This window comes from Haliaeetus albicilla, chromosome 12, assembly GCF_947461875.1.
Source record: "Haliaeetus albicilla chromosome 12, bHalAlb1.1, whole genome shotgun sequence".
NCBI classification, from domain to species: domain Eukaryota; kingdom Metazoa; phylum Chordata; class Aves; order Accipitriformes; family Accipitridae; genus Haliaeetus; species Haliaeetus albicilla.
Window position 1 is genome coordinate 42898993 of NC_091494.1, and position 25199 is coordinate 42924191.

General features: G+C 63.6%; 1 protein-coding gene across 16 annotated transcripts in view; it reads left to right on the forward strand.

Annotated features, from left to right (window-relative positions):
- Positions 1-25199, forward strand: part of RBFOX3 (RNA binding fox-1 homolog 3) — a 190429-nt gene that overhangs the window by 148410 nt on the left and 16820 nt on the right. For 4 of the 16 annotated variants that reach the window (XM_069799483.1, XM_069799484.1, XM_069799482.1 and 1 more), the window contains exons 3-4: positions 3681-3725; positions 16343-16825. The exons of 2 other annotated variants lie outside the window; for them this stretch is intronic. In XM_069799483.1, the coding sequence (XP_069655584.1) occupies positions 16724-16825 (102 nt within the window). In that variant the 5' untranslated portion in view covers positions 3681-3725; positions 16343-16723. Of the gene's footprint in view, positions 1-3680; positions 3726-7318; positions 7518-16342; positions 16826-25199 lie in introns of those variants that run through there. 10 more of the 16 variants (XM_069799491.1, XM_069799492.1, XM_069799489.1 and 7 more) reach the window with 5 other exon arrangements.

Here is a 25199-nt window from a genome sequence, read left to right on the forward strand (position 1 = left end):
ATGTCTGATGCGGGGTGGGACAAGGGGCCGTGGGAGGGATGCCAGCGGGATGAGCTGGGAATGCCAGACTCCTCCAGCGGTGCCTGCCATGTGAGTGGGTGCCACGTGGCTCTGCCGGCGGGTTTCATGGGTGATGCATGTGTGAGAAGCACTTTGTCCTCCTTGGGAGCACGGCGCAGTGGGAGGGAGGAGGTGGCGATGCTGCAAGAGCCGCAGTCATCGGGCAGGAGGAAGTGCTGGGGAACGAGAAGTTGCAGCAAGAATATGGGTTGAAAGGTTCACAGCAATTACTCAGGCTGGTGTTTTGGTAACCGGAGTTCGGACTGGCAATGCTGGCAGGGGCCGTACCGAGCGGGCGCGTTCCCTGGGTCGTGCCATCCCCTCCCTGCAGGCCGATGGGCTCTGGTTGTCCCTTGCCAAAGGAGATGGCTCTCCCTGGGCAGGGGGGAGCTGCAGGTCGCTCAGTGTCCCCCGCACCGGCGGCAGCCCTCGCCCTGCAGCGCGACACCCTCGCCTGTGCCCCCAAGGAACCTGTGGCTGGGGCTGGCGGTCAGCCCTGTGCCGGGGACCCTGCCCGTCCCCGGGAGGGAGTGAGCAGCGTGCGTGCCGCTCCACCCGCACACCCTGCCTGCGGGCTCGGCGAGGCAGAGCAGGTCCCCTGGGCAGGCAGGAGCTGGGCGGTTGCAGTATGTGGAAGGGGGTTACCAAAGAGGGGTCAGCGCCATGCGTTGTCACTGTCCCCAAGAAGTGACTGCGCTTTCTGGACTGGAGCCGCTGGTTTGAGGACTCTCCTGGTGGCGGCTCCTCGCCCAGCCTCACCGCGAGAGCCGGGGCTCCTCTGGGCGCTGCCCAAGCATCTCCTGCCTGCAGCTCTTGGCTGGCAGCGCGGCACAGCCCCAGCTCTGCAGCAGGCAGCCGGGCAGAGCTGGACGGTGGTGAAACACATCCCGAGAGCTGTGCTGCAGGAGCCAGCCCCGTGCCCCAGCCCCCTGCCCGCTCCTGCCACGCACCTCCAGGAGCTGCTGGGAACGGGGCGTTTTATCTTTCTTAGTTAAAAAAAAAACCTTCTCATTTAATTAAAAGTGTTGACATTGTGCCTGGCCATCCCGCCCGCCAGAGAACGTGGTTATAAATTAAACATTAAACCTTTAATGGCCCATAAAAAAATATTCGCTGCTGCTTATGTATATAGGGGATATAAATAGAGAGGGCTGCTGGGGGAGGGGCAGGATATTATTTTTCCTCAGCCAGATAATCTTTGCTAATGAATTTAATTAAAAGCAAAATTAATTTAGGATTTTTGGTGTAGAGAAGAGGGGTCAAAACGTACTTTGAAAAACTACTGAGAAGTTTCCTAGCAAAGCGGAGCGGGGCAGCTAGCCCCGGCCTGCTGCAGGGTTTGCCCCACAGTTGCAAAGTGGGGATGGGGGGCTGTTGGGGTGCAGCATCAGTGGGGCCCCGTGCAGCTGCCGGGCTGGGTGACACAGGTTGTATTTCCAGGGGGGCCTGTGCAGACACCCTGCTTCGGATCCAAGTGGTTTTAGCTGGGTTGGGTTTTGCTTGTGAGCTGGCCTGGGTTGGGCTCGCCTGTTCTGGTTGCGGGTCCCTGTGAGGCTGCCCGGGGCTCCAGCCAGAGCCGATCAGCCTGGAGCTTTGCCAGAAAAGCAGGGGCAGGGGCAAGATCCCCCCAGTGACGCTGACCCTGATTGCCCAGAGCCCTGAGCTGCTCCTAGCCCACCTCGCATCAACGCTCTGCCGGGACTTTTCCTCTCCTGCTTTGGCATGTGTGGCAGGACAGGGAGGCTTTGGCTGAGCATCCCCGTCCCTGCAGTGTCTGGGACCACCTGAGATTTTTGCCTGGGCTGGTGCCAGGCTCGGCGAGCTCCCCAGCCGCGCAGGCAAGCGTGGTGCATCGCGACTGCTGGGGCCCCAAGCTGCTGTGGGGAGTTTCTCAGAAGGCGCCTTCCTTGGGAAACGTGTTTGGGAAATGAGATTTTACCCATCACCGTACCTCCCCGAGGAGAGTGAGCATCCTTCAATTATTCATTGCCAAACAGGCTGTCTGGGTTCCCAGCACACCCAAACCTACTGTAGCACACGCCGGAGTTCTCTGCTCCCGCTTTGCCGTCTCCTGCCTTCCCCTGCCAGGGATCCTGGTGAGCGCTTTCTTGGCGAAGCTGAGGAAGACCTCGGGAGCGGTTGCTGCGAGGCAGGAGGCTCTGCGGGGCCCACGGCCGTGCAGGGGTGTCCCCTTGCTGCTGGGGATGGGGGAGTTTCCAATCAACTTCTTTAGGGCACTCTCATCCCACAGCTGAGTCTGTGGGAGGCCAGGGAGAGGAGAACCCCGAGCCTGGAAAGCTCGTCTGGCTGGGTGAGAGCTTTCTGGAGGGTTTTTATCATAAGAGCACTAATGGAAGTCAGCACCAGCCTAATGAGCTGTGCTCCTCCATGAATCTGATTCATTGAGGCAGGAATTACCATAATTGATTATCCTGCTGTGTGGCTAAGAGCGGTGTTTGCTAACAGAAGTGCCTGGGAACCGGCTCAGCTCTTCCTGAGCCACCGCCGTGTGCGGCTGCACCTCCGGGCCATCCGTGGGCCACAGTCTCGCAGGGGTCCGGCCGTGGGTTTGGAGCAGCGTCTGCTCACTTGGCCCCGGGCGCAGGGTCCCTACACCCACGCTTGTGCACCCACGGCTGCCTTGTCTTAGGGGGCTGCCTTCTGGGGCAGGGGATCAGAGGAGCATCGCAGCTCTGGTGTTTTAAAAGTAGAGCTGTTGCTGCCTGCCTGGGCAGACAGGGAGAGGCTGCGGGACTCGACACCTCCAGGTCCCCAAAGAAGCAGTTAACAAACAGAAACAGCCCTCGCTTACTCTTTTTAAAAAACTCTCGTGACGTTTAAGCTGTTCTCATTATTTTTGAGGGTCTGACATGATTTATGAACATTTGTGTTGGCAATGTTGCAAAAGCCAATTAGTTGAAGTGCAGCTTTCAGGAAGTTTTCTTTGAAATTTGGCAATATTCTCCAAGAAGTGCCCAGAGTCGGGACGGCAGCGGCAGAGCCGTGTGCTGCAGGGCTTGCTCCTCGCAGGAGCGTGGCACCGCGCCGGGGACCGAGGGGCAAGGACGGGCGCTGCTGGGAGGGGGCAGAAACGCTGGAGCATCCTTGGGTGCGTGCAGCGAGCCAGGGTGGGCCGAGGGGTTGGGACACACCAAACTGGCTGTGTGTCCGGCGCTTCAGCAACGGCTGTGTCCTATCCAACCCCACTGAGCCACAGGCTGTGCATGGGGCCGGGGCTGTGCTTGCAGAGTCCCGGGGAAGCTGAGGAAGGGGCCAGTGGTCCATAGGAGCTGGCTTGGGTTCGAGGTGTGCTGGGAGGGCTGGAGGCAGGGGTCCTGCTCCCATTGCCCTGTGCAAAGTGCAGGCAGGCGCTGCTGCTGCTGCTGCTGCTGCTGCTGCTGCTCGGCATAGGGGCTCGGCCGCCCCGGGCTGAACCCCCAGCCTGGCTGCCAGCTCTTAACCAGGGCAGGTTTCCCAGTGCGCCCGGGGAGATAATGCTCACGTTCATACTCTTATTTGAACATTTTGCCAGTCGATGAGCAAATAGCATTGACTGTAAGCAGGTTAGCGATGATGATCATTGATTTTAATTCTTCCTCCTCTTTCTTGTCTTTTCTTAGAGAGCCCAGGGCGAGCACCGCAGCAGGAGCTGGGCTGAATAAAAGGTACGGAGGCATTCGTATCTGACGGGCCAGAGAGGCAAGGGGTTGCTGTGGGGCTGGGGCAGCGGCTCCTGGGCCCCCTCGGCTGCACAGCCTGAGCTGCTGCTCTTGGGGCCCAGGGTCCCTCCGGGGTCCATGCTAAAAGCTGCATGCCAAAACCTGCATGTTTCGGGGCAGGCGATGGGTGCCGCTGCCCAAGCTGCGTGGGGCCGGGTGGGACAGGGCAGCACCTTCTGCCCGCGGCTCTGGGGTCTGGCAGGGGCAGGTGGGCAGGCGCAGAGCCGTGTGCTGGGGAGGGCCCGGAGGAAGGCTGCCCGCTTCTCTCTGCCAGCGGCCCCCCGCACCCACCGGGCGCCGAGCCCCCGCGCAGGCGTGATGTGAGTGGTGTGAGTCCCGGGTGAGGAGGGCCGAGGGCTGCAGTGTCTGTGAGCTGTCCGTGTGTGCTGACGTTGCTGTCTGTCTGTCTGTGCTCTGCGCGGCTCCTGGGAGCAGTCCCTAGGGAAGTCGATTGAGGGGACGCTGCCCTTACCAGAGTGGCATTAGCTCCCAGCCCCGGGTCCTGGCCCCGAATTAGCAGTTGCCCACTGCGGGGGATGTTTGCCCCCAGGGTCCTGCAGCCCATGCTGTGAGGTGTCACACCAGTGCATGGTGTCCCCTGGGCTGAGACCCACCTCAGGCAGGCGATGGCTTGTGCACGTGAAAGGGGGGCTCCTTCCCATCGTAACCTTGCGTTGCTGGGCTTCACGGCAGTAGACTCTGGTCCCATCATAGGGTGGGGGGACCAGGTCCCCCCAAAAGTCCATCCTGCTGTGTACAGCACAAACCCATGCTCCCGCCCTTGCCTAAGCTGGTAAAATAAAAAAATGCTGATGCATCCATCCCTCCGTGCCCCAGCACTGGTCCAGAGATGCCTGTGCAGCAGTGGGACCAGGGGGTGGCGGTGGCCGAGGCAGCAGCGCTGGGCACCAGGGAGCTGTCCCCGTGCAAAGGTGATGGAGAAAAGAGGCGTTTGAGGGGGGGGAGTGCTCTCGTCTCTGTCATTGGCAGGACAAGGATGAAGGTGACGCACTGGGAGAGGGTTGTGGTCCAGAAGGGTCCTGAGATGCTGTGAGAAATGTGGAAAAGGAGCCGCTAAAAGGAGTGGGAAGGCTGGGGTGGGAGCTGGGCTCACAGGCAGCACGAGTCAGGAGCCAGGATTAACAGGACGAAGGCTGGGCTGTGGGTGTGAGTCTGGGGGGAGGAAAAACGTGCCAGTCGGCAGCAGCGGCGTGGGCTGCGGGGCTGGGGTGCAGGGTGCCAGGGCTGCTGCGGCATGGTGGTTTTCTTCCGTGCGGGAGTGAGAGTCTGAGCTTTGGCTGGCTCTGTGCTGGGCCATTCGGTGAAAACCGTCAGCCCTGGTGCAGCGTGGGCAGGGCAGGCAGGGGGTGCGTGATCACTGGGGCTGAGCAACAGGACCAGCAGGATGGTCCCTGTGGGCCCAGGGCTCACCCCCGCCTCTGGCATTCGTGTCTGTACTGATGTCTTTGCAACTTGCTCCCTGTGCCGAAGCGAGGGCTTTGCTCCCTCCCGGTGTCTGGCTGCGTGCGGGGGACGGGTGGCACTCGGGTCGGTCCCTGGGGCTGTGGTGGGCTGTGGGTGCCCGGAGTGCGCCAGGCCGTGGCCGCATGGTTGTGTCCGGAGAGATGTGCCTGGCAGCGGAGGGGAGGCAGCAGCAGCGGAGTCGGTGTCCTGCAGCTGAGCAGCCCCGGTTTGGGTGGGAGAACTGGAACGTGGCTGAGGGGTGACGGGGCACTGTTTGCAAAGGCTCCTCGGGGCGAGGGGCATGCGTGGACATGGGGCTGGGGATGCTGAAGCAGGAGAAGGTGGAACAGCGCTGGGAAGAGAGCTGAGCCAGGGAGCCAAGCTGGGGAAGTGCTCCCACTGCCGACCCTGCCCTGGCTCCAGGATGCTGCTGCTGCCCCCCTGCCCAGTGACACCCCCCCCCAGGATGCGGCTTGCATGGTGATGGAGGGGTTTTATTCTGCTGCATTGAGCCCCTCTGCCCCGGGTTTCCGTGCAGCTGGTGTGTGCCAAGAGCACGTCCCGTGCAGCAGTGTGGGGGTCCAGCAGGCTGTGGGGCCCCAGGCCACGGCCGGGGCTGTGTTTGGAGGGCACAGAGAAAGAGGAGAGGGTTTTGATCACCAAGATATAAGAGGGAGTGGGAAGCCCCCCGCCCCAGCTGCCTGCAGTGGTGGCTCCTCTGCTTTATCACCCTCTCCTGGTGCTGAATTATTGAGAGTGTTGCTTTCTTTTATTGCTGTGCTGGAGGAGAAATGCCTCAGCCTGGCTCTGCTTTGAATATGATTATGGGGCTGGAGATGTCAGAGCCAGCTGGGCCCCAGAGACCGATCTGCCACCCCTCTCGCTCCTGTGCCTTCCCTTATTCTTATTTATTCCCTTGCTCCCGCGTCTGGTTCAGCGCACACGGTCCCCTCGCTCTCCTCTGCCGAGCGGTGCCCCAGGAGGACGGGAGATTTAGTGCCTGACAAGCAGCGCTGCCCTGCCGCCGCGCACCGGAGGCAGCCGGCAGCTCGCTCCCGGCGGGGAAGGTCCATCTCGCCCCACAGCCCCGCTGCCCCACGGGTGGAGGACCCACGCTGCCGCCGGGCTGCCGGCAGAGCCCGAGCGGGGCTTGTCCCTGTGGGCCATCCTGCAGCCAGCTCTCCCCTCGCCTCCCGTGCGGGATCTCGGCCGGTCCCATGGCTCTCCCCTGTGGGACAGTGTCTCTGTCCAGCCTCTGTCCGGGGGGGTCTGCAAGGGTGCGATGCTGGGGCTTGAGGGACGGCTGCTGCCCCAGTGTTGGTGGGGACTTCTGGGTGCCCTTCTCGTGCAGACCACAGCGGCCACATCCCAGGCTGCGGGGCAGCCGGCTTGTGCAGGGACTGTCCCCATTGCTCCTGCACACAGGGACTGGGGGCTGCTGGCTCTGCCCCCCTCGGGCCACAACTCAGCCGCAGCCTGCAAAGCGGGTGATGCTGGGCCCCCCAAGACAGCCCGTCCCAACAGGGCCTGCCAGACCTCGGCCGACCATCCCTGCCTGCCGGGAGCAGAGGTGAGGAGCAGGCGGTCGGGCAAACCGCTGCCCGCCGCGGGGGTGCCGGGAGCCGGCTGGCAGCTCGCAGGTTAACCGCGAGAGCGGCCGATTCCCTTATTGACAGGGTAGCTTGAAAAATGCTGAGGCAGGACATCGGCTCCTCCGGGTGTCAGCGCCGGAGCCCACGCTGCGCCGGTGAGCGCACACGCTGCCGCTGCCGGCTGCCCCCCAACGCCCAGGCCGGCCACCTGGCCCCGGACCCCCCCGGGGTTCTCCGGCTGGGGAGCGGGTCAGCTCCCCCTCACCCTTCCCTTTGCTCTTAAAGACGCCGGAGAGGATTTCATTTTTATTCCTCCCTCTCCCGTGTTTTTTCCCCTGGGGTGAATAAGCCCCTGCCCCGCTGCATGCCCGGGGCTGCCCTGGTGTCCATCCTCTGGCCCCCGCTCGCCAGCCAGCCCAGCAGCAGCATGTTGGACGCCGGCAGCCGGCACTGAAGCGTCGGCGAGTGACCACGCCGCGCCGGGGAGGGAGGCGAGCGCGCAGGGCACCCGGCCACGCCGGCCCTTGGCGCTGGAGCCGGACAGCGAGCGCCCGAGGGGAGAGAGCCCACCAAGGAGGAGCGGCACCCAGTGCAGCTGGCATCGGGGAGCAGCCCACCACCCTCCCGCCGATCCTGCGGAGCTCCTCAGCACCCCGCTGCCGACATGATGATGTATTTTTGGGTAGGTACCACCACCAAGGGTGGGCATTTCCCCTCCCTCTCTGCCGGGGTCGTGCTCGGGGTCGGGGTCTTTTCTCGCCGTTGTTGCTTCCCGGCTGAGCTGCTGGCCAGGAGAGCTTTCCTCCTCCGGCCAGGGGCTCGCTGCCCTGCAGCTTGCAGGTTGCGATGCTGGAGGCAGGCCTGGCATCGGGGAGGAACGGGGCAGCGGCAGAGGCAGATGGGGGTCCCTGCCTGGGCACTACGGCCTCCTGAGGGCACCCCCCAACCACCGTCCTGCCTCCCCTCCGCTCCCTCCGAGCTCCACGTGGTGCTGGCCGCAGGCAGCAGCCCCCTCGCCTGCCCAGGGTGGCCGGAGGCTGCACAGAAACACCCCCCTGCCCCCGTCCCCTCTCGGCTGTGCTGGGTTGGTGAGTGGTGGGCTCCAGACCCTGCGCTGGGGGGCTGCACTAGGAGGGGCTGCGGGTCTGTGGTGGCAGCGAGGCGTTCAGGTGATGGGTCTGTGCGGAGCAGCAGCCAGCCTCTCTCGCCTCGGGGGGTCTGTTCCGCATGGGTGCCCACCCAGGGCAGCCCCCACACTTGTATCCCAAGCTTGAAGTTGGTGGCCAAGGCTTTTGAGATCCCCGTGGGGACCCCGAGGTCCCTCTGCGGCACCGCAGTCCCTGTTCAGGCGGTTTGGAGCCTGCAGGGCCGCACGGTTCTGTCTGCTTGTCCCCCGCTGAGCCCAGAGCCGGGGGCACGGCCGGGCAGGAGGGCTGGGCTCTGCGGGGGCTCAGCCTCTCCCCGCACTAGCAGACCTGTCACGCCATGCAGGGCGATGGCTGGTGGGAGACCGGCCGAGACCCCCCCGGCCATCCCAAGGGCTTTGAGCAGGAACAGGGAGGAGGGGGATCTGATGGGGTCTGTCCAGGCACTTTGCTCGGGGATGGGATGCTGAATGCGGGTGCAAGCTTGTCTCATGGTGTGGCTGGAACAGCGAGCAGAGGGGAAGGGGACGGAGGCCAGCAGCCTCCCGCAGGGCTGCTCGTCCTCCCCAAAGCTGGGCTAAGCATCAGGCTCTGCACCGTCCCGGGGGGCTCCCCATGGCATCCCAGCTCAGGAACTGGGGCTTAAGCCAGTGGGACCAGCTCCTTCCACCCCCTCCCTCCTGCTCCAGCTCCCCCAGAGCTGGCGGGGGGCCGGGGGGCTGCAGCATCCCCTGGGGGATTACACGCTCCGGGGAGCTGTGCTCCCCTGGATTTTGGAGCAAGCAGCGGAGCAGACAGAGCTGGGTGAAGGGGGATGTGGGGAAAGGAGCTTACGAGGAGGAGGATAATGCGAATTCATTGTTTCTCAGGGAAGCAGCTTTCAGGCGTAAGGTGCTTTGTCATGAGAGATCTCGGTGCAGCCGCCGATCCCCTCCGGTCAGGAGCCCGTCGTGGCTCGCAGAGCCTTCTCCAGCTAGGGCGTTAATTCTGGCCAGGGACTTAATGAGCTGCCATGGCTGTGAAAGCAAACTGCTCTGGAGTTTCCACTTGCAGCTCCATTGCTGCTGCGTGGCTTCATGGAGCTCCAGCCGGTGCAGGGCACAGGGCAGCAGTGCTGGGGTGCCCGTCCCTGTGGGAGCTCCACACACAGCTCCCCCAATGCGTTTGCTGCCTGTGGCAGTGGGCAGGGCAGTGCCGCTCGAGGGTCTCCCTTCCCCGTCCCACACGGTGCACATAGCCGGCAAGCCCGGGACGGCCAGCTCTCGGCATCGCGTGGGGCACAACGGCATCCCCAGCCCTGCCGGGAGAGAGGCCAGGCGAGGGCTTTGCTCCTGGCAGAGCGGCTGAGCATCATTTCTTGGCATCATGGGTGTCTCTCCATCGCGAGCGTGGGAGGAAGCGGAGGGGTTTGGTTTCCCTGCGTGGCGGGAGCGTGGCCACCGTCGGGAGCGCTGTGGTGGCAGGCAGCAGCGGGTGGCTCAGTAATCGACACTGCAACAGGCTGAGATGCCAAAGCAAAATGTCTTCAAATTAGCAGTAATTGCAGGCGAAATAAAGAGCATGTGGGGCGAGTGGAAGGAGGGTTCTATAAATATTATGATTTTTAAAGTTTGCCCTGGAGTCCTAGAGCCTGTTTAAACGCTAATATCCTGTCTGTGCATTTAAAAAGCCTTATAATGAGGATTGAGTGTCTACTTCCAGAGCACCTCCTGCCTGGTGCTCCCCTTCTGCCCATGTCACCTGTCTGCCACTCCCGGTGGCATCCCAGCCCAGGCTGCCCTGTGCCCAGCACCAGCAGTGCCATACATGCCCCTGCTCTCACCCCTGCTCAGGGATGTGCTAACCCCTCCGGGCAGCCTTGACCATCCCATCCTGCCCCTTGCACTGGCACCCCATGGGCTGCTGCCGAAGCCTCCCACTGCAGACTGCGAGGCTGGTGTGCAGCGTTGCACCAGCTCGGGGGAGTGCATTTTCTTGGGAACTGCCCGTTGGGCAGCAGGTCTGGTCTCAGGGAAGGGGAGGCTCTGGCAATGCAGCATTTTGGGTCCCCGGGTCTGCAGGTGCTCATTCCTTCCATCACCCTCCATCATTTGTGCATCACCCTCCATCCTACACCAGGCCCTGTGGTGGCCGTGGCTCCAGCCCCAGCAGCACCGGTGCGGCACACCCTGCTGAGTGCAGTGCAGCCGTTTTACCTGCTGCGGCCCTGCCAGCGCTGCCCACCCGGCCTGCGAGCTCGAGGTGCTCGACAGCATCTGTTCTGCCACAGTTCTGCTGCCTGCACGTTAATTCTCATTAAATCTAGGGAGCCTAATTGCCATTTCATGTAAATATTTTGTCAAGTGAAAGGGCTTTAGGAAGGGCCGCGCTGACTGAAGGCAAGAAGCCAGGGTCTCTCGCCGCTGCGGTGACAAGCTCCTGTTTGTCCTGCCCAACCACAGGTGTAAAACATGTCCCCACGGGAGCTGCCGCATGTCCCGCCGTGAGCCCAGAGCTTGGATGTGGCCGGCTGCTGGGAGGTCCCTGTGCACCGTTTGCTTGTGCTGGATAACGGGGGGACGCCAGCTTCCCTGCTCACACATCTTGCAGGATGCGGGCTCCGTTTTGTGGAGAGCACTGAGGGTCCCGAGGCAATTCCCGTGTTGGCTGAAGGGCAGAGGAGGGATGGCACAAGGGGAAGCAGAACAACCCCGGGTGCTGGCCCAGCTGCTCTTCTGCTCCGCGCAGCACTGGCAACTCCGGCTGGAGGTCAAAGCCTCTCCAGGCCCCCGTCCCATCCCCTCCTGCAGCGGGCAAGGAAAGTTTCGGTGTGGTGGTGTTTTTCCCTAGATCCCATTAAACTTTCATGTGCTTTCTCTGCATTTCTGCTCCCCTCCCGGCTGCCACAGCTGCTGTCTCAGATACTTGCCTTGTGTTGGTCATGGTCCCCTCTTCACCTGATGATGTCATACCCAGGTGCTGACATCCCCACCCCTGCCTGGGATCTGTGACCTCACAGCCGCTGTGGCAGGCAGGGAGGCAGCAGCCAGGGGCAGAGGCAAGATCTGGGTCAGCAGCAGCGAGGGTGCTGGGAAGGTGCAGAGCGGAGGTTTTCAGTACAATCTCCGGCTTCTTTGGGAGTTCAAAGCAGGTGTGGGGGGGGGACTCCAGTAACCCCCCCGCGAGCTGCTGGAGGAGGAAGGAGCAGGGGAAGATGGAGAGGAATTTTAACTGGGTGCAGAGGAGGCTCAGCCAGGTGTCCCTGGGGAGCTGGGGCATCCTCCCCAACATCCCACCTGCACTCCTCCGGGGTCCCTGCACCCTGTCAGGGCTGCTCCATAACAGCCATATCGGGTTCCAATACACCTGCGGTTAGTTTAAACCACATCTGTCTTTTAGAGATGGAGCAAGAAACCAGGAGTCTATAGGCAGCTGTGTGGCCGTCTCCAGAGACGGGGGAGCATGCGGGGATTTGGGGCAGCACGTGACGCAGGGACGGCGTGAGCTGAGCCAGCTGGGCCAGGAGCTGTGACACGGCCAGGGCTGGCAATGCTGGTGGTGGGAGAAAGCGCTTTGGTTTATGCTGTCGCTGGTGCTGGGTGCTCTATGCCAGCTGGTCCCGCAGTTGGGGGACCCCTGCCTGGGAACGCTCAGCCTGCGCAGCCCCCATGGCTCCCCACTCTTCCCATGCTCCTCGGCACCCATCACACTCTGGGAGAGGCATCCCCGTCCCAGTCCAGTCCCAGTAAATTCTGATGCTGGTCCTGCGCAGAGGGGCCAGGAGGGCCCAAGGAGAGCTCGGGCAGAGGAAGCAGTGGTACAGTGATGGCGTGTAGGCAGCCGGGGTGGTGGGCAAGGACCTCTCTGCAGCAGGGCAGGCCCTGCTGGCCATGCAGTGCTCTCGCCCATCACCTCTGTCGGTCCCTTTTCGCTGTTCTGGTCTGTGCCCAGCGTTGGGGCACTGCCTGCGGCTGAGCCAACGGGTGTGCGGGGCTTTCCCCTCACTTCACGGCAGCTCAGATCCGTCAGTGCCTTCATCTAATTGCTTTATGTCTATGACTAACTACTAATGAGCTTTTAATTAATGAATGCCGTGGCTTGAGGGCATTCTGGAGCGGGTGGGAGGAGAGGACTAGACTGGTGCCCCGCTCCCGGGGTGCTGTGGAGCTGCTGGCACTGCACTCGCAGGCTGACCCCATGGAGGCTGGGAGCACCCGACCTCGCTGGTCCTCGCAGAGGCAGCTGTGCTTCAGCCTGGCCTGCATCCCCTCTTGGCAGCTCTCCCAAGTGGCAGCATCTGGGCTTGCACCCCGGCTTTGCACTGCGAGCGCGTGCTGGGGGGTGCCACGGGGGTCCCATAAAACAGTGGACACTTGCAGCCCCTGAGGCATCCAGCCCACCCGTGGTTGTGCATTGCGTCCCCACAGCAGGTCCATGGGCCACCGCATCATCCCTCTCTGCCAGGAGAGGGTGCGGGATGGCACCCCAGTGAGGACTGCCGTGGTGGAGGCTGTGATTTCCCGTTGCATCCCTTGTAGGGGGTGGGTCGGGGGTCTGGACGTGGCATTGGGGGCAGCCCTTGGCAGGCAGCAGGTCTGACGTGTGTTCAGGGGCTTGGTGCAACACGCACCTGGATGCATGGGATGTGCCACAGTCATGCCATGTCTCTGGTCTGCTGGTCTCCACAGCAGCATGCTCGGGCAGAGCCCTGGCCAGGGCTCCAGGCAGACCTCAGAGCCCTCATTTCTGTCGGATAAAGTTTCCAAATGGCTGAGGTGAGCGTGCCTCAGAGGGGAGCTGAGCGCCCGGCGGTTCTGGCATCTCCCCGGGAGTGGGAGCCGGCAGTGCCACACCGGCCACAGCGGGTCTCTGCCGCTGGGCCAGCTCCTGACCACGCGTGGCCAGTACATCCCGGCTGCCTGGGAGCAGCCCAAAGCATCAGGCTTTCCCTGGCGGGTTCCCTTGGCGATTCGGGGGGCACATGCCCGTCAGCCCTCCCAGCACCGGCTCTGCCCCTCAGCCCTGGTGCCTCACTGAGCTCCAGACCAGCGGCCGAGGCCGCTCCTGTCCCGGCGCCATGTTGTTCTCCCTCTTCCAGAAAACAAAACCAAGGAGCCCTCAAGGGTTCATTTAAAATAAATAAAAAATGAAAATAGTGCTGATTTGAAGGAAAGCCAGCCCCATCCTGTGCATGGGAGCGCATCGCCAACCCATCCCCGAAGGGCAGAGAGAAAGATGTGCTTAGAACTGCAGCCCTGTGCAACTTCTGCCTTTGATCATATATCTTACATGTGCCCTTTGCTTTCCCTCGTCTGATATTTATTAGGTTTAATTTTACTGGGACGCGGCTGTAAGTGAGACAGATGGAACGGGGTCTGTGCGCCTGGTGAACACATCTTAATTAAACAGATAAATAAACTTTCATTCCAGGAGACTTCAGTTTTGGAGGGGTTCCTCTGGGGCTGCGGCTCCGCGGGGCTGGGCAGCCCTGGCCAGGGCTCCTCGGGCCCAGGCACCATGGGGCTGCCCCGGCACAGCGCTGGTGCCACTGCCAGTGCCATCAGCCAGGGCTGCAGCGTGCCATCACCGGCAGGGCAGCTGGGAGCAGCAGGGCGAGGGAAATCAGCTGGTGGTGGCCAGGGACCTGTTCCCTACTCTGGAGCCGGCCGGTGGGTTGGTATAGCCCTGCCGTGCCGGTGTCCCACAGGGGCTACCCGCTGCTGTGGGGGCATCTCTGCAAACAGGCAGATGTTGGTGATGGCTGGAGGAGGGAGAGGGGAGACTTGAACGCTCCTCAGCTCCCAGAGCCGTTGCTGGAGTATTTATCCTGGCGAAACATGGCTAGTTCCTGCCGCTGCCGGTGGTGCAGAGGGTCTGCAGCAGCAGGGTCAGGGCTGGGGTATCTGCCCGACATGTTGCTCTGTGCATTCTCCTTGCAGGAGAGCGGCGTCTCTCCTTGCCGTGCGGCTGGAGCCAGCCCGGACCTTTCCGCGACGTGGGCTGCTGGCTCGGGGCAGTGCCAGGGCTCATGGCGCTGCCACTGGCCAGGAGCGCCTTTGAGTCACCCTGCCCAGAGCCAGGCTCCGGCGCGGGGGAGGACGGGCAGATTACCTCATCCTGGAGCCGGCTCCCGCCTCACGTGGTTTGCTTGGTTGGGCACTGCAAGCCCAGAGCGTCAGGCCATGCCCTTCCCTTTTCACCTCTGCCTGAGAGCAGTGCCGGAGCTGCGGTGGAGCCAGACCGGACCAGGGCCTTTGGAGTTGCCCATCACCTTGCCCAGGGCATCCCTCACCCTGCGCCAGGGTGCTGTGCGGTGCTCAGGTGCATGTGGGTGCCTGGTGGGGACCCTCTCCCCACAGCTGCACAAGGGGCTGTGGGAGGACATGCTTGTCCCCCAGCCCTTGCAAAGCTGCCCCGCGTCCTGCCCCGGGCACCAGAGCGTGTGGGAAAGTATGGCAATCAGGGCCATAGGAGTCCCTGGGGAAGGGGAGCTGAGGCAGGTGGGGAGCATGGGGTCTGAGCACCGAGGTGTGCAGGATGGGCTGCTGCATCGGGATCCGTCGTGGTCCCTTGGGAGCTGGAGGGTGAGCGGTTGTGGGGGGACACGGGAGCTCGCTGCAGCCCATGCTCCTCCCAGGGAGCAACGGCTGGAGGATGCTGTTAGTAGTGATGTTGCTGCCAGACTCCTTTCGGCTCTCAGTACCGCGGGGCGGTGGTGATGAGAAACCCTCCCCCTGGCACGGCATCCCCTCCCTGATTTGGCACCTTGTGGTCCCTTTGGAGCCTGGTCACCCCAGCAGCAGGACCCTACGGGGGGGGGGGCTGACACCCCCTTGGCCCCAGGCGCCCCTCCTTCAAGATGGCTTTTCCCAGAGCTGGCTGTTTCCACCAGGTTTGCCCCGTGGCTCTGGGCCGGCTGTGCCACACACCGCTGCTGTTGAGTATCTGCAGCAGAAACGGGAACCGCTGCGAGTGTACCAGGACACTGCAGCATGTCGCTATGTCTGGGGATACTGTGGAAAATCCCAGCCTCCGAATAGGGCTGGTCGTGTGCTGGAGGCTCCAGCGGAGACGGAGCATCAGCAGCTGCTGGCACAGACCTGCCTTTGTGCATCACATTTGGCCAAGATGGAAACTGAACTGAGCCCAGGTTTCGTTTCCCACATACCCAAGCACAACGCCGTCCCGGCTGCTTCGTTGCTGGCCGCGGCTCTGAAGTCGGGTGCGACGCAGCGCCGGCAGTGCGGGGCGCCGAGGCAGGGACCCCCGTGCCAGCGCCGAGCTTTGCGGCACCAGGGCTGCCACAGGGCTGCAAGGGGAGGAGGCGTGAGGTGGGACCGGGGACCCGAACGAGCACACGTGCGTGCCCACGCCGGCTATCCCTCGCGGGCACCGGCACGTAGGCTATTGCCATGGCAGCTGCGATAGAGGTGTGCGCGGCGTTGATGCGTCAGGGCTGCTGGCAGCACCGGCAGGCCAGTCCAAAATGCCAAAAAGCCTCTTGAGCTCTGCCGGGGCCGGCCCCCTGCCCGCCGCCGGCGGGAGATGCTCAGGGCAGGAGGTCCCCATCGCTCTGGGGAGCGCAGGGAAGCCGGCGCCCGCGGGCAGGGCCCCTCCGTGTCACCCCGGGGTGCCGGGCTCCCCCTCGCCATCGGGGGCTGGCAGGCAGGCGGGGGGGGCTGGCAGGCTGCCGGGAGCTCACACGCCTTCGCGCTTGGCGGGGCCGAGCTGCCTGTGCCCGGGGCGTGCAGGCAGCGTCGAGGCTGCGGCCACAGCTCCTCTGGCAGGGAAGGCCGGCGGGCTGCCGGGGCCCTGCCCGCCATGGCACGAGCCCATGGCGGCGCAGCGCGTGGCTGCCGGGGCCGCGCGTGCTGCGGGGCTGCAGGCGTGAGCAGGTATGTGCCTCTCCGGGGAGGCGGAGCTGGGTCTGCTGCATGGCTCCCTGCCCGTCCCTGCCAGCGCGGCCATCCCTGTCTGCGTGTGTGTCTCCCAAGGAGAGCGTGGTGCGTGTGCACGTGTCCGGCTGTGTGTGCGTGGGGGAGTCCCGCGGCCGCCCGGCGTGGCGGCGAGGCGCTGCCATCGTGGGGGCTGCGCGGCTGGAAGTGCCGGCCGCTCGGCACGGTTTCCCGGGGCGCCCGTGTTGCATCACCGAAACTCCCGGTAAGACCCTTCTTCCCTTGGGAGCCAGTGCCGGGAAGGGAGACGGTTCTGCCGGCTCGGCCCCATCCTGCCTGCCTGCTTCCCCGGCGTGGCAGCGCGTGGCCGGGGGCTGCGAGGGGCTGCCCGGGCGGCGGGGAAGCCATCTGCGAGCGGCGGCGGCGGAGGGGTTAAGTGCGGGATCAGCTGTTCTCATGTCATTACGGATTCTCTTCATTTTATACAGAGCTCTGTTTGATGTCTGAATGCACAGGGGACTCCCCCTCCTCCTCCAACTCCCACCCCTTTTATTTCGCTCCCTCGCCCTCTCTCCCTTCCTCCTCCCCTTCCTTTCTCTCTCCCCGCTCCCGCTCTGGCTCACACACACCCTTTGCAGACCGTGCGCTCAGTGCCAGTGTCTAATGGCACCGAAGTGAACAGGCGAGCGCTGCTCCCGGGGCGCACGGCGCAGCCGGCCTGCCGCAGATGAATCCCTCCTAACTAGCGCCGAGGGGTCGGGAGGGACGGCCGAGGAGGGGAGAGCCCGAGGGGCGAGCCGGGAAGACGAGGATAGCGGTGTGCGGAAGAGGACGGACCCGCGAGCAGCTTCACGGCTACCTGTCGACACATGCTGTGCTCCATGGCTAACTCGGGCTGCCTCCTTGTCTCCAACTCAGGCATGCTTCCTCACTCTCTCCCCTGTCCTCCAGCCTTCCTCTACCTCCAACAGGTAAGTCACCCTCTCCGGGGGATTTTTTTGCTTTCCGGTTCACACGTGTTTCTGGCCGGTTCCCTCTCGGTGGAGGGTCAGAGCTTAACTGCTTCCTCCCCGGCCACGGGGCCTCTCCGGCACCAGCCCCGCGGCACTGGCGAGTTGCGTTGCAGTGGTGGCTCGTGGTCCTCGCCCGCGATTCCTTTGGGGTTTCTCCGGTTTCTCTGCCGAGGCGGCTGGGAGCGCGACCGGGGCTGGAGAGCGGGCTGAGACGCGGGCAGTGCGGCAGGCAGAGCCGCCGGCGCGGGTCCAGCGCTTTCCCTGCCTCGGCGCTGCTGCCGTTCGGCAAAGGCGAGGGACGATGATGGATGCTCGGATAAAGGAACGAGGCTCCTGCGTGGCCTGAGCAGCCTCCAGGGAGAAGGGAAGGTGAAGAGCTTGTGCATGCACACGCGTGTGCGCATATGTGTGTGTGTGCGTGTGCCGTCACGTCGTGCGTGTCTGCAGCCAGGCCGTGGGGTCGAGCGTGTGTGGGTTTGTCTCGCTGTTGACAGGAAGGTGCTGCAGAGTGACCGGGGGGGGGTGGGGGGTGGGCAGTGGGTCTGGGCGAGCCCCAGGACCGGGCAGCCCAGCCAGAGGGTGCCCAGGCCGTCGGTTTGGTCCTTAACTTCTGGCCAGGGCGCGCTGCCCTCGGGTCCCACGCCGGACCCAGCGCGCCGGGTTTCTGGGCTTGTCGTCCCGGGGGAAGCGCAGCTCGGGAGAGACAGTGTTTTCTTCAAAAGCCTCTTTGCTGCGTCGGAAATCCCGTCTCCCAGCCAGGCGAACTGCTCCATTTGTGCTTTCAGGAGTTTAAAAATTCATAGCATCCTCACCGTGCTCGGCACGGCCTGCGTGGCTCACCTGGCAGCCGAGGACAGGCGGCGTGGGCACAAACCCTCCTGCCCCAGCGGGGAAGGATTGGGGAGCATTTCAGTCCCTCGGGACATCCATAGCCTGCGTCCGAGCGGGCTTGGGGCCGGACCGCGGCCGCGCTGGCGATGGGGACGGCGAGGCCCATCGTCGCTCCATCCGGCGCGCTGGAGATGGGGTTGGCAAAGCCGGTGCTGCCGCCGGTTATACAAGTGCAGCGGCAGCCACGGGGTGTGCGCGGGGCCGGGGCTCACACGGGGGCTGCTGCAGAGGCCGGCCAAGACGGGTGCGTGATTTATTGCACCCTCCTGCAGGCAGAGGCTGGGGAGAGCTGGGGCTGGGCTGGGTTTCGGTCTCAGCTTCCCCAGGCTGCGCTGAGGTCTCTGCGGCTGCTGCTCGGCTGCCCAGGCATGTCTGACACCAAGCAGAAACCATCCCCGAGCCCCCACCCATCCCCGGGGAGGTTTTCTGTCCCTCCGAAGGGAGAGCATGGATGCTTTGAACCGGCAGCCGGCGCAGGGCCTGGAGCCTCTGATGGGAGCGGGCGGCAGTGTGGGAGATTTCCCTCTCCAGCCGGGATCCCCTTGTCCCCCAGCTGCCACGAGGGGCTCGGCTGCGCCGCTCGCCCCGCGGAGCGCTCCGGCACAGACCGGCTGCGCTGATTGCCGGCTCCCGGGGCTGCGGCTGGAGGCAGCAGGGGCCAGCGGCATTGCGGGCAGGCCCAGCTGGGCTGCGTGCAAGTGGAGTTTGGGGTCCCTGGGAAGGGGGAGCTTTTCCCCAATGCACGGCGCTCTGCACCCAGCAGCTCCTGGTTCCCCCATTGCCCTGTTTGTTTTAATTTGACCGTCGTGTTTAGCGTCTCTTCCTCCCCGCTCTCCCAGAAGCCTCCTGCTCCTTGGCAGCAGGTCTGGACTTGCGAGCCAGGAAGGAGGGTTTTATTAACAGATTTGGAGTTGGATTTTCACCCAGCTAATGAGCGCGATGGAGGCCGAAATCTCCGTCCTCTTCCCAGGGCTTGTCCCTTGCTGAGGTTCTGCGCCCAGCGCTTGGGGACAGGGTGTTCCTGGCGTGTGTCACAACGAGGCATCAGGCAGAGGGACGTCACTGGCAGCCGTCACGTGGGGAAGGGGCACAGGGCACACGCTGCTGCCGGGCTCCTCATCCTGCCCGGCTGAGCAATGGGCTTGCCTGGCGCCTGGTGGTTTAGCCCTGAATTCGCTCTGGATTTTGGGCGTGCGCACTTTCGGCACACCTGCGCTAGAGGAGTGCGCAGGGAGCAATGCTGCCTTTGCCCGTGGGCACGTGCCTGCCACAGAGCTCGCTGCTGGCCAGCTGGCTTGGCTCACCTGTGTGTGGCCAGAGACACCTGGAGGGGTTTAACCAACTCTCCCTGAAGGTGTTGTGACGTCGGGTCTGTGGGGAGCTCGGTTTAGACCCCCCAGGTTACGGTTCCCTGTCCAGAGCGTGTGTGTACGTAGGGAGGCAGATGTCCGTGCATCAGACCTGGGGCGGTGGGCATGTACGCACGGATGGTGCCTGAGCCCTGCGGCTGCAGGGGCCCGTGCTGGCCACCGGCTCCCACTGCGCCAGGACGCGTGTCTGGCTGGGCTGGCCTTGGCTGGTCAGGGGGGCTGAGAGCTGGGGGGCCATAGGGTCTGTGTGCAGTAACTGGCCTTATCCCCTTCGGGCACATGCTCTCCCCACAGGGGGCTTGTTGGCATTTGCTGTATTTGTTCCCGGGGAGGCCACTCGTGTTTCGTAGCTCACCAGCCCCGGCATTTTTGACAGTGCTGGTATTTGAAGGAATGACCAAGAAATGAAGTTGTCTGCAAAACTTGGACTAGGCCAGCGCCAGGGCAAATGCAGCTGCCAGCGGGCTCTGTTGGTGCAAATGGCTCATCCAAGAGGCTGCAGGTGCCTTGCAGCTTGCTCAACTCCCCCCACGCAGCTGCTCGGCCTCCCCAGTCCTAGCCGCAGGAGCCGTGGTTCGTGGCACTCTGCGTGGTGCAGCCGCGCTGCTTGCAGGAATCGCCCCCTCGCCCTGCTGCGCTCCAGCATCGGGGCCGGAGCGGGGTTCCAGGGGGCCGGGAGGGGAGGGGGCTGCAGGGTGGGCGCGTGCCCGTGGCGGAGCAGCCCACGCTGGTGGGGCAGGCGGGAACGCCGTGTCCTTCGGTGGGGCTTGGCGGTAACGTTTAGCTCTTGCTCAGCGAGGACCTGGGCGCAGAGGGAGACTCTGGTAGCTGCGTTTTGTTAGCAGAGGAATCAGTTGCTGCTTAAAAAGTGTCTCCGCTGTAATTATAGACGAGCAGCTAATACTCCAGGACAAGGCGCGGTGCTGACCTGGAACAGACCTGGGCTCTGAGGCTCAGCATCGGCGTTGGAGCGTGGCACAGACCCGGGCGCAGGCAGTGATGTGCATGCGGGGCTGGATGCAAGTGCAGGTTGATGTGCGGGTGGGCTGAAACCTGCCGCAGAGCTGCCCCCGAGGTGTCGCTCGCCGGGGTGTCCCCGGTGCCCGTGGCTGCACCGCGCTGCCCAGCCCACGGCGCAGGAGGCTCCTCTGAGCAGCACCCGGCCCACTGGGAAGCAGCCTCTGCAAAAGGCTGCTTGGAAAATTCCTTTCCAAAAGGGCTGCTGCCAAGTTTAGCATATTATATTTTTAGGGAGCAAGTCTATTCCGAGCAATATTGTAGCGTGTTGCAGCAGCGGGTTCATTTCAAACCTGGTTTCTCCCCCTGCTTGTGCGTTGCACGGATGCGAGACCCGGCGCGTGGCTCCTGGCTCCGGCCGAGTGCCCACACTGCAGCGGGCGCCTTGCTTGCACAGCAGAGGACAGGTTTTAGAGCCGCAAAAAACAAGTTTTCCTTTTTTTTAATATATTGAAAACACTGACATTAATTTTAGCTTTGCAAAGCTGGTTTTCCCACAATAGCTGTAATTTAGGCCTACACTGCCTGGCGATGCTCTTTTTATAGGTATATTCCTATTTTAGTACTATAGTGATGGGTGAATGAGTAGATTAAATTAGATTTAGTATCTATCATTCTTTAAAGCATTACAGGCAGCCGGTGGAGGGGTACGGTTTAACAAAGAAGGAAGGCTAATTAGGAGAGCAGGCTCAGGCTGCCCACGCCAGCTCCCGCCACCCCCAGCCCCGGTCTGCCCCCGGCCTGCAGCCGCCCTTGCTCAGGGCCCAGCGTCCTAATAGGAAAGTGCATTTGAAACCAGATTTTCCTGCGCTACCCCAGGACCTGGATGGCTCCGGGGTTTGCAGCCAGGGGTGGATGGGATGCTGGCCGCTGGGGCCAAGCACCCGGGGCTCCTCACCCCTCTGGGGATCTGCAGAGTCATGGTGGTGACTTGGCTTGCCGGCTGCATTCCCCACGGAGGGAACGCTGCCGCCGGCTCCTGCCTGGGTTCTGCTGCTGGACCCGGACGGGACTCCCACCCGTGGGTGCATTGCGTCTGTTGCGCTGGAGGGACCTTGGCAGCAGGGCCCTGCCGGCACCAACCCCGGTGTGAGCACGGTGGGTCTGCAGGCAGCAGGAGCAATGCCGCCCTATTCCCAAGGCTTGCGGCTGTGAAATGACGGGCTTCACTGGTGGAGCCGGCAAGCGGTGGGGGCACCGAGGGGCACCGCAGCCCCTCCAGAAAGGCCATTAGTCCCTGAGGTGCAGCTGGTAGTGGCAAGCAGGCACACCGGGCAGGCGTGGGGCTGGGCTGCTGGGAGGATATGAGGAGGCTTAAGAAAGTGCCGGCATCAGGGAATGCCGGGAAGGGTGCCTTGGCACGGGAGGGAACCAAACGTCCGAGGAAGGAGCTGGGTCTTCCCAGTGCTGGGGTGCCCAGGCTGGGGCAGAGGAGGCTCCAAGCCCATGGAAAGCCTGCTGACATGCAGACATTCCTGCTGGGGCCATGGCAGCCGGGCCACCCCAGCCTTATCCAGCCAGGCAGCGGGGTGTGGGGGGCAGGAGCCAGACTGAGCGGGGAGCACTGTAGCTGAACGGCAGCCCCCAGCGAGAGCCCAGTGGTGCAGAGCGAGCATGGGCACAAGCCCTCCGGCGCAGGGCACACACGGGTACCCGTGTGCTGGGCAGGGCTGCAAGGCAGTGCCTGCACAACCCTGCTTGTGCCAGCGCCTCAGCGCACTGAGGCTGCTCCCTGCGGCAGCGGCTATCGCCTGGTGAGCCCTGCTGTGCCAGTGCAAGCCCTCATATGAGCCGGGCAGTGAGTGACCAGGGTGTTCTGCAATCCTGGCCATGCTGTGACTACTGGCTCGGTGAAATGCCACCGCCATCGAGCAGGCTCGGAGCTCCAGGCTGCCCGCAGGGCTTCGGACCTCCGCTGCCTGCAGGCAAGCATGGCTGTACTGCGGGCAGCCCTAGCGGGGCTTTAACCTGCGCCGCTTTCCTCGGTGTTCATCTGGCCAGGCAGGAGCAGACGTCCTCCCTCGCTCCCTGAGGCAAGGGCTGCTGCAGCGGTGGCACCGCTGGCATTGCAGCCCAGGTGGCAGCTGGGGGAGCAGCCCCCCTGACCGGAGCTCAGTGGGCTGCAGGTTGGGGGAGGCTCTGGCTGGGGAGGGACAGAAGGCCACATCCCAGCAGGTGACAGGGTTTGTGGTGGCCACCACAGGATAGGCATCCTCCGGGGCTGCAGGCTTTGCCTGCAGTGGGGTCGGGTGCAGTTCCCAAATCCCCTACAAGCCCTGCTGTCCCCAACCAGTGTTCCCCCGCCCGGGTTCTCACTTTTCCCCCCTGCCACCTTCCCAAGCATTCAGCTGGCTCCGGCGGTCGGCAGCCATGGCGTCCCCAGGGGCAGAGCCCCCGCCCCAGCAGCCTTGGCATCCCGGTTGCGCTGCACGGATCTTACAGACGGGGTTTGCACAGCATCAGCAGGATTCGCTCCAGCCCCTGTGTGAGCAGCACTGCTGAGATGTGATCCCTGGCAGCAATAACCTATTAAACAGAGCGAGACAAGCGCTGGAAGGAGACCCAGTTGGAGGAGGCAGTTTGCGGGGACGGTGCCGGGAGCGGCACTCAGGCGGCCCCCGCCTCCGTGCTGGTGCTGCCAGGGTTTTGGTGCGCAGGATGGGCCAGTGCTGCCAGGGAAAGCAGGTGGTTTAGGGACTTGTCGGGGTCGGCACCTGCGAAGCTGGGTCCCGCTCCCACCCTTGGGGATCTCAGCCATTCCCCCTCTGTCAAAGAGCCAGCGAGCTGCTGCACCCCAGTCCCAGGAGGGCTCCTGCCAGTGTGAAATGGGTGCTGGGGCTGGAGCGTGTCTGCAGAGCGAGGGTGGCCGTGTGTGCCCACCGGGTCCCTGTGGCCAGCACTGAGGAGTGGTGGCTGGTACGTGCCGGCAGGGCCACGATGGCAGTGGGGCTCGCTGCAGATGTAGGGGTGGTGGCAGCTGGCATGCCTGGCGGTGGCCCCGTGGCAGGGGGATGAGGCAGGTCTGGCTGCTCCTGCTCCCCCTTGCCAGAGCGCTGGGCTTGCAGCACTTTGTCATGATTTTCCCCTCGTCTCCGAGCAGCGATCCCTCACTGCTCGCATTACCCGAGTAGAAAATGACACATAAGCTGACATGATTGCTGCGGCTCCCAGCGCCCCGCGGCAGCTCTTCCCTGGTGGCACGGGGCGGGGGGGGGCGGGCAGGGCGGGTGGCACACTGCCTGGCCCCCACCTCCTCACCCTGTCTGTGCTCCCCGCTGCTGTCGTGTTCCCCTCCAGCCGACCTGTCGCAGAGCCGGGGAGAGGAGGGGACCGGCGGTGCCGAGGCGGCACGTAGGCGAAGCTGAGCGGCAGAGCGCCGTGACCAGCTACCTGCGTGCCCCGGCCGCTCATCTCCCCATCTGCTCCGTGCCTGCACCATGCCGGGGATCGTGCTGCTCCCCTGCGTCCCCCCGGCCTCCCGCAGCTCTCTGCGTGGCTGGGGACCCCCCAGCAGCGCGTGGCCGCCCCATCTGTTGGCACCCCTTCGGCGGCTTTCAGGCCCGGGTGAGGCCGGTGTTTACCGGCAGATTCCTGTCCCTGTCCTTTCACCCAGGCTGGCCGGGAATGCGGCTGGGGACATGCTGGGCTGGCAGGGTCAGAGCTCGAGCCTCGGGTCTAGGCTGCGAGCTGGGGCCATGCTGGCTGCATGCCCGCTCCGGGTGCCCGGCAGGATGCACGGGTACCGGGTGTGCGGCCGGCTCATCCCCCGGCAGCGGGACCGGTCATGGCGTGCGGGAACTGCCCGGGGAGGGAAGCAGGGGAAGGACAGGCAGGTCCTGCTTCGGTGCAGGGGCTCAGAGAGCCCGGGGTGAGCTGAGCTCTGCCTCCAGGACGGGGTGCCCCAGGGGAGCAGCAGCAGGGCTGTGCCTGGAGGAGCCCTGGCACCGGTTGCGGAGGAGAGCAGCCCCCAGCCTGGGGGGTTCCCGCGTGCTGCCCTCCCCGCCTGCGCCCGCTCGGCATCGCCCCACCGCAGCACTGGCCGCAGCCTTCAAACGGCTCTTGTATAAAATCAAAAAATGGGGAGAGAAGAGCGGGAGCAGGCGACAGTGGCAGCTTATTTGTGATCTGCATTGTATGGGGAGCTCTTAATTAGAGCTAATTAGACTAATTAACTTGCAAATGAGAAACTCGTCTTTTTCTCCTTTTCTTTTACAAGAAAAATAAAAAAGACGAACAACAAGATAAATACTGAGGCTAATTACTTTGTACCTGCTGCAGAACCCCTCCAGCTCGTGGGATGCCCCGCTCCTGACCAGCGTGCCTGCCCGACATGGTGTGCCGTGCCTATCCCTGTCCTGGTGTCCTTGTGGTGCCTGTCCCCGCTCAGGGCTGATGCCACTGCAGGGCACAGCTATCCATGTCCCTGCGGTCCCTGCTGGCAGAGAGGGACCACTTGCCATCCTCTGTGCACCCTCATGCCCCCATGCCTGGCAAGGATGCAGCGCGTGTCCAGGAGCCAGTGGGGGCATGGCACCGGCATCGTAGCCTGGCACCCTCCCACCAAATCCATCCAGTCCCACCCTGGGACCAGACCGGGGAGGGGTGCCCTTTGCGGCACCACGCAGTCCTGACTGTTTTTCAGCTCTTCCCTTGTGGCGTCTCTGGTTTCCCCCTCGCTCTGCCGCCGCAACACCCTGGGGGCTTTGTTAGCACAACTCGGTTCAAATGTCTGATTAGTCTTTAGGAGATCGAGGGGTCAATTTTCCACAGCTCCTTCCTCTCCATTTAACTAATTTAACTGCGCGATTGTTACAAATTTCATTTTATTATAGCCCTGCTTCTCAGTCCAATTGAATTACCAAAATCTCATTTTCTCAGAAGTGCTGAATATGTAATTAGAGGAAAAATTATGCTCCTGACTGCCTATTAGAGAGGGCTGTGTGAGAGAGCTTGTCCGGGCACACACGCAGGTCCGCGGTTCCCCAAGCGCCCACGCTGGCCGGTGCGAGCATGCGCGCGCTTGCGAGGCTGCGCGCGAGCAAGCGCCACGTGCG